Source organism: Pollachius pollachius (assembly GCF_949987615.1).
Source record: "Pollachius pollachius genome assembly, chromosome: 1".
Classification (NCBI taxonomy): Eukaryota; Metazoa; Chordata; class Actinopteri; order Gadiformes; family Gadidae; genus Pollachius; species Pollachius pollachius.
The window spans coordinates 29,963,127-29,974,410 of record NC_136934.1 but is presented as its reverse complement, the minus strand read 5'-3'; the positions used below and the strand labels follow the sequence as shown (position 1 = coordinate 29,974,410).

The window sequence follows — 11,284 nt, the reverse complement described above, 5'->3', positions numbered from 1 at the left end:
TCAATCACGTTCATGCACACAGCGTTACCTTATTTGGTGGGGGTCCAAGGGAGGGAGGGGCTGTTTTTTGGTGTTGTATATTTTCAACATGCTGCTCTTTTCTGCACTGTCTATCTCGACAACTCCCAAATCTTTACCACAGCAGCCTTCACAGAAAGGCAGGACTCAGAAACCGTTTAAAAAGAAAGATTGTAAAGATTGAATTAACTGCTTACAAAACACCAACAATTATTCATTAACCAAATGATTATTAAAAAGATTACAAGCCTAATGATATGTGTGCAATGCGTTGTGATTTTTAGGATTAATTGGATGTTAGGAAATGGCTTACAAATCACCATTTGAACATTGGCCACTCTGGTGAGGCAACTATTACAAGTCTGTTACTGAGCCAATATGCATGAGAGGTTTTATTTGAGCAGGGATGGAAACCAAGAAGATAATGACAAGTTTATGAAACCGTTTGGATTACCTCCATTGGCCCCAGGGTAAGATCCTGCTTCAAAACTATGTGTCAAGCGTTCCTCATTGGTATACCATTGGAGATGGTTCCGGATATCCTTAACCTGAAGGAGCTTTTAAAGCAGAACAAACTGAACATGGTAGCTTGGTGTGCCTGGGAGTGAATGGTCAAACCAATGGCTGGTAGAGTATAAATGTTGGGCCTTCCAAAGTAGAGGCCCTCTGTATGTAAATCCTATTTATGCAGGACTACATTTTTTTATAGACAAGTCTGATTTTATTTTCCATAATTCTTCCAACGGAATAATCCCACTGAAAATGTAATCATATGAAAAATATTGCATACACAGACATGGTTCTGTTCAAGTATTTAAAAATATAGTCGAAGCTAAGGATTTTAGGAAGGGTGTCATGTCAAATAGTTTGAAATGAGTATTTAAACTTCCGTGTTGTATGGCTAAATGCTGTGTATACCAACAACAAAAAAATAATTTGACCAAATCAGTTTTCCATAACTGGGGGAAAACGGTTTATTTATTAATCATCTTCCCAAAAGAAACATTCAAACATCAAGAGTGAGTCATCTTGCCAAATACACATTGGTTCTTGCCTTGATGCAAAGATGAGAACATTTCCTGTGAACTACTGAAATGCTATGACAAGCAGCCTTGTAGACAGTAACAACACAGGTATGCTCGCTTTAAAACTGAAAGTGCACAGAACACACTCTTATAAATAATGGCTCAATCTATCGCTACATTAAAGACATTTTAGTGTACAAATCCAGCATTGAAAAGATCTCATACATGATCCACAAGTTATTTTATACTGCGCACATTTCTATTAACTTCTTATGCTGATCTGAATTCAATAAATTAACTATTTATATTACTAGTATGGGCTAGTACCGCATTCTACACTTGTGTTGGTTTAGTGCAACATGTAAAATACCTGAAACATTACACTTACTTTTAACTTTTATATAGTAGTCAAGGTTCCCTTCAGTAAAACTATTTGTGGGCATAAAGAACATCTCACAGACATCGTTAAGGGTGAATAAGACATCACAAGTGGACCTGCTGCACAGGAGCAGGTAACAAACATCCCTTAGAACTATTGGTCGGTAGTGAAGAATACATTTAAACCAGGATTAAACAGATTATCATGCATTCCATGGCGTTAGGTTATAAACAGGTTATCACACCAGTTCACACATTGTTCAGGCTTGAACATGACAAGTCAACCAACAGTCTTTTTGTAGCCTTTGTTTGTTTGACTGAGATTATGGACCAACGCCATCAGTGGGTTGAGTTAAATCAACAGGCAGGTTTCGGACATCCATCACTAGAGTTTCGATTTAATTGTGGCTTGGCATGAAAAAAAGACAAATCAAAGTATAAGTGACTTATTGCTATTGTTAAGTTCCCCCGTACACCCTACCCCTTCATGCTCCTCCCCTTCTCTTCAACATTTCTAAGACGTGTGTGAAAACAGTAATTACTTGGCATGTCAAAACATGAAGTGCTCTCAAGGGTAATTTAAAGCATACCAAGGCACGGAGATTAATAAAACGCTTTTAAATAGATGGAGAAAGCATGAGGCTCTATGTGGTCCATGGTCCATATAAAATGTTCCCTTGATGATTACCCCTTAATTAATATTCCCTTCCAAACCATTCCAACTTGCCGTTCTATCAACGACACACCAGTCCAGTCTTCAGCCACGCCCCCTTGCGTTCTCCTTCTTGGACTTCCCTGTCGTACGCTGTGAGGTCTTCTCTGAAGACCGCTCCACTGCAAACCTCTTCATCACTTCTTTCCCAAACATCTCCATCTCATCCTCCAGGTCGCTGTCGTCCTCTTCCTGGTCCTCCTCGCTATCGTCTCCGTCCACCATATCTTCCAGAATATCAGCCAGGTCCTCCAGGTAATCTCTGAAGCTCATCTGGTCGTGCACAAACACCCCGTCCTTGAAGAACTCTGCGGCCAGAGTGCGGATCTCCTCTCCGGCTGAGGTGTCCACTCCAGCCCCCTGCTCTGCCTTGGCGAGGTACCCCTCCAGGAGGGCCTCAAACTCAGTCAGCTGGACCGGGAGGGTGCCCTCTAACCGGGCACAGTCCTCCACGCTGGCACAGTGGCGCGATGGAAGCCTGTTCTGCCGGAGCCGTTGCCTCTGGTGCACCCAGTAGTCCGGCTGACCGAAGGAGGGCCGGCGGCGGGTGTGGGTGGGCCTGCCGCCCCCAGGGGCTTGCCAGAGGGACTCCTCATGGTGGTGGTTGTGGCGATGCTGTTCTTGTTTCTTATGATCGACGTCTTCCTCCCGGCCAGAGTTTACTTTCCTGTCCTGTTTTACATCTGCATCCTTCCTCTCCTCCTTCCATGCCTCTCTCTTGGTCTTGCCCTCATCATGCCGCTCCCTCTTCTCCTTATGCCTCCTCTCCTCTTTCCCCTCCCAAGGCATCCTCTCCTCCTTCCCCTCCCCACGCCTCCTCTCCTCCTTCCCCTCCCAAGGTTTCCTCTCCTCCCTCCCCTCCCCACTCCTCCTTTCCTCCCTCCCCTGCTTCTCCCTGCGCTGGTCTTTTTCATCTTTACTCCTGCGGTTGGTGTCTTTCTTCCAGTCCTTCTGCTCTCCCTTCTCCCTCCCTTCTTTCTTCTCCTTCCATTCTTTGCTGCTCTCTTTGTACGCATCCTTCCCCTTCTTCCACTCCTTCTTGCCATTCCAGTCCTCCTTCTCCTGCGTCCTCTTCCCATGCGCCTTGCTTCTTGTCCCGTCCTTATTCTCCTCCCAACCTCTTTGCTCCTTCTCACGATCATTATCTAACTTCTCAGACTTTCCCTTCTTCCACTCTCTCTCCTCCTTGCGGTCCTTGCTCTCATCCTTTCCTTTTTTCCCCTCTTTCTCCTCCTTTCCTCTTTTCCACTGATTCTCCTCCTTCCGGTTGTTTCTCTCCTCATCCCTTCCTACCCACTCCTTCCTATCCCCTCGCTCCTTTTCTTTCTTCTTCTCCTTGTCATGACCTTTTCGTTCTTCAACTCGGTCGCTATCGGACTTCTCATGCTTTCCATTCTTCCACCTTTTCTCCTCCTTCTGGGCGTTCCTCTCCTCCTTTTCTCTCCACTCCTTCCCATCTCCTCGCTCCCTCCAGGGCTCCCGTATGTCCCCTCTGTGGCCTTGCTCCTTTCCCTCTCTCCCCTCTTCCTTCTTCTTTCTTCCCTTCACCTCCTTGATCTTCTCCTGCTGGTCATGGTTGGGCTTCTTCCACTCCTCGTCTTTCCTTTCAGTTTTACCTCTCTCCCTCGAGTCTGTTTTCTCTCCCTCCCTCCCGACATGCGAGGGTTTCTTGGTTTGTCCCTCTGTGCTGCTTGTAGCAGGCCTGCTCTCCCCTTTCTGGCCACCAAGGGGCGCTGTTGTGGCTTTCACAGGATGCAGCAACGCGGCTTCATGGACTGAGAAAATAAAGAAAGGGGGAAAATAGACAAAACATTATAAATGGTTCAAATATTTAGAGGAAGATATATTTAAACAAACTCTAACCTTCTCTTCCTCTCCCCCAGCGTCTCCACCCCAAAAGAGCAGACCTTATACTCTCTACCTCTCCTCCCCCACCTCCTCCCTCCTCCCAGCCTACATCCCAACTCCTGTCCCTGTGAAAATTGGGGAGAGTTAACATTCTTTCAGTGATGTAGTGTTCCTATTTATTTCTGTAGTGCTGGGACTGGAGAGTGCTGTAGAGGTCGCCATCCTCTCTGAAGCATAGGGAGAGTGCGCTTAAGATCTCTTTCTTAAGCGTACCATTTTCCTCCTCCACCACCTCTACCACCTCCACCTCCTCCTCCTCCTCCTCCTTCTTGCTCCTCCTCAACTGCTCCTGGGCTCCCTCGGCTGCCCGTCCTCTGGCTGCATTTTGCTCCTCCTGTGCTTGGTTTAAACAAAGAGGATTTTTTAGAGAATACTCCACACTGGTTGACACACACACAAACACTGGATGCGCACACACACACACACACACACACACACACACACACAAACACACACACACACACACACACACTGGGTGACCCTAACAGACTGCCACACTGACACTGGGTAACTCTCGCCACAAACAGACGGCAAACACACACAGTCATCGTGTGTGTGAGATTGGTGTAGTCAGGAGGATCTTGTACCTGAGTCTTGGCTTGCAGCGCAGCAATCTGCTGGGTTTCTTTGACCATCTTATTCAGGATATCCATCCCCTCGTCCACTGCTGCTTGTGGGGTCTCTGGTTTCTGCCATTCCTGTATACAAACAGGAATGGCAGGAATGACATATTGTCATTACAATCTCAACTATCCTTCAAATTACACTAATATGCTTTATTTGGTCCAACACAACAAACTCTACTATCTCCAGCTCTCTCATGTTTCCACCATTTCCTGCAACAACTCCACTCTCTCTGGAGACTTCTCCATGAGCTAGACTTGGTTGGACACAATAACAGACCGTGATCAAAGGTAAAGAGTGTTACTTCATTCTACAGATATTTTCAATAATCTGAGCCTATCAATGCCAAAAACAAGCATCTTTAGAGGAGGGCCATTGACAGGCGCTATCACCCCAAAGGATTAAATTGCAGCCTGGTTTTCAGCAGCATTCCCTCAATACTGGAACAATTAAATAAATGGTTTCCCACATAAGTCCCTTTAAGGTGTTCCTTTAAGGTTCCCTGTCTGGGACCTTGATGGAACGTGATAATTGCCTTTACAAATAAAGGGGGGGGGGGGGGGGGGGGGGGGGGGCGGGCGGTAGGAAGGGGAGCCTCTTTTTATATATTAGGTAAAAACATATAATTGCCGAAATTGAGTGATAGGTTATGCAATTAAGAAAAAACAACGGTGGGCCTCTTCATAACTAATTTATATATTTTTTTAATTCAATAATGTAATAATTATTTTTATTTTTTTATTTTTTTTACAAACCACAATTTTTGGTGCCCCCCCAGGTACTTGGTGCCCTACGCACTCTGCGTATATGGAGCGGCGGGCCTGGATGCATTCGCTAAAGCGACAGCTTCAGACTAGAAATAAGTGAAAGATTGCGGACAAACCTGTTTGACCGGCTGCTCTGTGTCTCTCAGGTCCCTTGAAGCATAGTTACTGTCTGCAGATCATACAAAGGAAACATCATATCATAGCATGCATTGCAAGTGAAAACTTTAAGCAATAAAGAAATTATACATGCATCGTTCAAAAAGGATTGGGTCATCCAGATTCTGGATATATTCCATAATGGACCCTCCCAATGATGCTCTACTATGAGCCATTCAAATGGGGGAAAGGCAAGAATGCTTTGTGATCATTATATATTCTATGTGATTATATCCTGTGTGTGATTTACATGTGATCAGACGGAGGCCAGAGGGAGACCTATCCTTTACCAGGGATGTTTGGATCAATGTTAAACCCTGTTTCTGACCCAACGCTAACCCCCAGCTCAGTCCCTTCAGATGACACGATGCACATGAGAAGGAAACATTCAAAAGGAGAACAAAATACTTCATAAATTGATATAAATCATAGGCTAGGCAAGCATGCATACTTTGCAAAGTAGAAGCAGGTGGAAGATGCACAAATGTCTACATAAACATTGTGAAGATCATGCTACTACTCATTTGCTCACACAAATGCAGCGCTTGCATATACGGCTCCACACAATTGCGCGTGCACACACATACACACACATACACACACACACACACACACACACACACACACACACACACACACACACACACACACACACACACACACACACACACACACAACCTACCCTCATCAAGGTCCATGAAGACACCTGTAGGCATAAATTCCTACTCAGTCTCAGAGCTAGATTCCACTTTACTGGCAAACTAAAGTCACTCTTACCCAGGGAACAGTGGGTCAAAATGTCACTGTGCAATTTTTCCTATTAGCCAGGCAAAGCAAAGCCTACCTGATAAGAAGATGGTACCAAGACCCAGCAGAATAACAGCTCCCAGGATGCACTTGTTCACAGAGAAGCCGCTGTCGTCGTTTCTCCGGGGCAACTGAAACTCCTCCTCGGGTTCCTCCTCCTCCCTCCTCCCGATCTGCTCCAGAGAGGCCAGGAGGGTCCTCCTCCTCCCCTCAGTGTCTCCCTTCGCCCCCCTGTCCTCTGGTCCTCTCTCCTCCCCCACCTGGGGATCTACAGAGGAACCTGAGGCCGGAGGTTATGGAAGAAGTTATGCTTTACATAAGTGTGTTGGAACAACATTTGTGTTTGTGCATATGTAATGTTGATTGATTTAATTAAACAGCACACATGTGATGTAATGCTTCTTTGTCACAGATACATTATATGTTTGCCATACACACACATTCACACACACACAAAAACACACACACACACACGTACAACCCCCCCCAATACAATTACTATTATTGCAATATATTCAACCAAATTAAGTCTTACAATAAAGGGTGTGAATACATGAAAGCATTAGACATTTGTTCCTGAGACTCTGGGTCAGGTGGGATTCCAGCAGCACCAGGTGGCCTGCTACAGCCTCACCTGGCTGACAGGGCCCTGCTACAGCCTCACCTGGCTGAGAGGGCCCTGCTACAGCCTCACCTGGCTGACAGGGCCCTGCTACAGCCTCACCTGGCTGAGAGGGCCCTGCTACAGCCTCACCTGGCTGAGAGGGCCCTGCTACAGACTCGCCTGGCTGAGAGGGCGCTGCTACAGCCTCACCTGGCTGAGAGGGCCCCTGCTCAGAGCCCTCCCCTTCGGACCCGGGCCGGTCTGCGTCCTCATCCTCCTCCGTCAGCTCCAGACCTCCCAGCAGCTCTGGGATGGGGGGCTCGTGGGGGGAGGAGGAGCTGATGTGGGTGTAGGAGTCTGAGAATGAATCAGGGTCGGGGCTGGATTCCACGGGGCCCTCCGGAAGCCCCTCTGATTGGCTGTGTGCGTCACTTCCGTGGAGAGAATGGGCAGGAATAACTAAAGAGGGAGGAGGGGGCGGAGTCTCAATGGTAGGGATAAGGGTGGGGCTGGGGTCGCTGGTAGGGGTCGTGGTTGGGGTGGTGGTGGGGCTTGGGTTTTGGGCGATGCTAGGGCTTCCCTCTCCTTCAAACTGCCCAGACATGTTTTCCTCTGAAGCCTGAGAATAGGAATAAGTTCATATTCAAATCCTGCAGTTTATAATAATGGCATTAGGATGAGAAAAGTAGAACAGGATGCATTGTTGGCTGACCTGCTGATTCTCCAAAGGATGCTCTGTCTTGGCAGTTACAGCGACCTCTGTTGGCTGGCTCTCTGTATCGCAACAGTGCAGACACACATAACCCACAAGCAAGAGTAAGCCTGTGTATGTCTACATTGATGCATATTCATCTTTACAAAGGAGCAGACTCGTCCATTGGGCAGAACTGGAGGCTGTACTTTTTTGCTCACTACAGGGATGTGGGAGTAGAGCCAGCAGCTCTATGAACATCTGCGTTGTGTATCTGTGGCTCAACATGAATCTTCACCTAAAACGCTGTGCGTAGAAGTTTAACTCAAGCTAAGACAAATGTAGGCCCTTCTCGATACTGCGGCATGGCAGTGTATGTGTATAGGTGTGTGTGTGTGTATAGGTGTGTGTGTGTGTGTGTGTGTGTGTGTGTGTGTGGTGAAGCCATAGACGTACTGCCGTCTCCATGGAGCTCGGTTCCTTCTGCCAGAGGCCTCAGGGTTGCAACATTCTCCTAACACAGACACAGACACACACACACACATAGAAACAGAGCAATATGACTATGAGGAATATTATACATAGATACTAATATGTAAAATATATCAATATTTGTCATGCTGTCATTTTCTTAACATGCCTTGTCAAATAAGGGTGGAGCTAGAAAATATCTAGTACAACAAAATGACAAAGTTGTACATCACCTATTTTTCACTCCTTATCACGGAAACCCATTTCTATTCAGAGTGACCTTAAAAAATTAATTAGCAAGAAAAAAGTCTTGCTTCTAAGCCTTCTTATATCAACGAAACTTCATTAGGGTCACCAACAGACAGAGCGTTATTGAACACACACACACACACACACACACACACACACACACACACACACACACACACACACACACACACACACACACACACACACACACACACACACACACACACACACACACACACACACACACACACACACACACACACACACACACACACACACACACACACACACACACACACACACACCTCTTGCGAGAGGAGGGTCCAGCTGTTGCCGGAGCCACTGTCAGACATTGCCCTCTAGTGGCGTTTTCCTGCAATGAGGCGGAGTAAAGCATTAGAGGCATGTTGCATACAATATATGATAGTGTATAGCATACTCTTTGTTAATAACCCCTTAATGAATATGTGAAAGAGTCTTTAATATTACATCCTCATGAGATAAATATATTGAGCTATCCCCTTCTGCATTTACGCGATCGGGAGAGCAGTATTGTGAGATGTCAATAAAACCATTGGCAGGCAAATAATTCTATATATCAATAAATCTATAAAAAGCAAGTTTTACATGTGTTTGATATTTTGTAATGCTCTTTCAAGGGTCATGCATAGAGGAGAGCACAACCCTTCACATCAGAATTCTGCTGCCCAGATAGATTTCCATACTGTTTGTACAGTATTTGAATAGACTTTACTTCCCTTACACTATATATGAGCCTGAGGGTCAGGGTGTCGCTAACACACAGCTCTGGTGGTGTCCTCTGTGTTTTATACGCGCAGGAACACAGGCTTTTCAGTGGCTAATTAGTAGTTTGCCTATGTTGTTGGTCCCCCTGTGTTCTGATGAGCTGGTGAATGCTTGTGCAGAAACAAGTGTAACTAAGGCAGGGGCTCCTATACAACCAACAGATTCAATTTCCCTTTTTTAAGTCTCTGAGCTACAAGTGGCTTTAAAAGATCAGTCTTTCTGATGTGTGAATATAATCATACCGACATGCTGTGGCTTAATTTTAGCTGCAGCAAGTACAAACACTGATTAGGCTACATGTCGTTTACCATCTATAACATAACATCATAACATGATCGACTGCCATGGAAAAGGGTGGTCCTTAGCATCTGTAGCCTTCTTTCACTTGCTTAACAGCACTTCTCATGAAACGGTAGTGGAAACAGGATGTCTGTAATAAATAAGTAATTTGTAGCAAATAACTACATTTTTTTGTGCATGCCAAACTAGTTAGTTGTGTTAGTTTTACACCAGATTATTTTAGTATTGTGAAATGAAACACTCAGTTCTCTCAGAGAGACGCAATTGAGGTCCTCCAATCGGGTGCTCCCCTTGAGAACGTCTTGAGAATGGAGCCCTGGGCCCACAGAGCATTGTGCAGTATATAGTGGAATGGGTTTAAATAGATATCCGCTAAATATAGCCAGGGGAAGATTGACTGAAGCGAAGACACACGCAGATCCTATCTTGTTCAAGGGAAGACAAAGCAGCAGCACGTTTTTGAAGGATGTTTAAGGTCAGATTATAAAAACAATAAATCATTTTTAAGAGGAAAATATAATTTGCAATAGCTGGTCCGCTACATGTTTTGATAGTCAAGAGTGTTTCCCATTCCATGAGCTCTCTCGAATTCCTACCCCCATCGAGGCCATCTTGCCCTCTTTCAGTTTCCAGACAATTTCTGTAGACTGGACATTGGTATTGTAATAAATTATGATAACAACTTTGAATCGTCCAACTTTTTTGTAATAACTAATCATAATGCTCACAATGCATAATTTGTTCCATTTTGAAATAACTTATGTCCACATAGGCCCTGAGTTGTCCTACCCACTTCCCGTTGTGGGTGCTTATCAGTTATATTAATAAGACAACCGAGTAATTACCAAAAATGGTAATGTTCTGTACGTTTTGAACTCAGTGATGGCCTCTCCGAGAGTCAACAGATAACTTTCCATCCTTCGGATCATGAATATTTGCTACGCAACCTAGGCAATGTTGTTTCTTGCAGCTTCCTGCAAGATGTTACATTCTATAGTCTATAAATCATCCAAAGTGAGAAGTGAAACATAATTATCAAACTGTATCCACAGAAACATCTCGATCATTTCTTTATATAGCACTATCGGTCTAGCTAAAGAAATATCGGTCCATCGACTGTCTGTTAAAGTCTATAGGCCAAGGTTCAATCAATGTACACATCTATACTCCTATAAAGCCTACCTGTGGATATAGTAGTCTTCTGAAAACACATGAGCAACCAGGAAAAGTCTGTCAGGCTGTCAAACAGCGCGATCAAAATATTGGCTCAAATTCTGTCAATCTGTCTTGATTTGAATCAAAAGGTAAACCACCTTTAAATGCATGCCGTCCTTACCTTCTTCCAGTAGACCAGCTCTAAACCTACACTATTAATACTGGTCCTTTCCACTATTTTCTGAACTTGTAACATATGTCTTCTATGTTCTCCTACTGGCCTGTTGTCCGACTGTTCACATTGAGCCCGCCCACCATTGAGTAGCTCAGCCAATCACAACACGGGGATAAATCGAACAAATGGAAGGGATCCAAAGATTGACGCGAGCAGATGAAAGTGACAAATGCTAATTCAATAATTGACTTTACGCTACGAATGAAGCACTTTATACCAAAATAGGCCTGCAGGTTCGAGTAGAACTATGACTATTCATATTTTGGATTTGTTTGTATGTATCAGTTAGTGATAGGAGTAACATATGCTACAAACACTTGTCCTTATTATACAGAAATGTCTAAAATTAATAAATATAACAATTCTGTACAAACAAA

General features: G+C 44.7%; 1 protein-coding gene across 4 annotated transcripts; it reads right to left on the bottom strand.

Moving 5' to 3' along the window:
- Positions 1 to 1,013: 1,013 nt before the first annotated feature.
- pbxip1b (pre-B-cell leukemia homeobox interacting protein 1b) lies at positions 1,014 to 10,978 on the bottom strand. 4 transcript variants are annotated; one of them, XM_079749560.1, is made up of 12 exons: positions 10,854 to 10,935; positions 10,700 to 10,718; positions 8,716 to 8,783; positions 8,147 to 8,204; positions 7,712 to 7,773; positions 7,210 to 7,618; positions 6,433 to 6,675; positions 6,271 to 6,294; positions 5,549 to 5,601; positions 4,629 to 4,739; positions 4,255 to 4,375; positions 1,014 to 3,908 (listed from the first exon to the last, which is right to left on the bottom strand). In XM_079749560.1, exons 3-12 carry the CDS (start codon positions 8,761 to 8,763, stop codon positions 2,179 to 2,181), a joined length of 2,859 nt encoding a protein of 952 aa, XP_079605686.1. In that variant the 5' UTR covers positions 8,764 to 8,783; positions 10,700 to 10,718; positions 10,854 to 10,935; the 3' UTR covers positions 1,014 to 2,178. The 4 variants fall into 4 exon arrangements, with proteins under 4 accessions (XP_079605686.1, XP_079605685.1, XP_079605684.1 ...); XM_079749559.1 differs by having other exon boundaries at positions 10,700 to 10,755; positions 10,854 to 10,897; XM_079749558.1 differs by lacking the exon at positions 10,700 to 10,718 and having other exon boundaries at positions 10,854 to 10,978.
- Between the last annotated feature and the right edge of the window lie 306 nt (positions 10,979 to 11,284).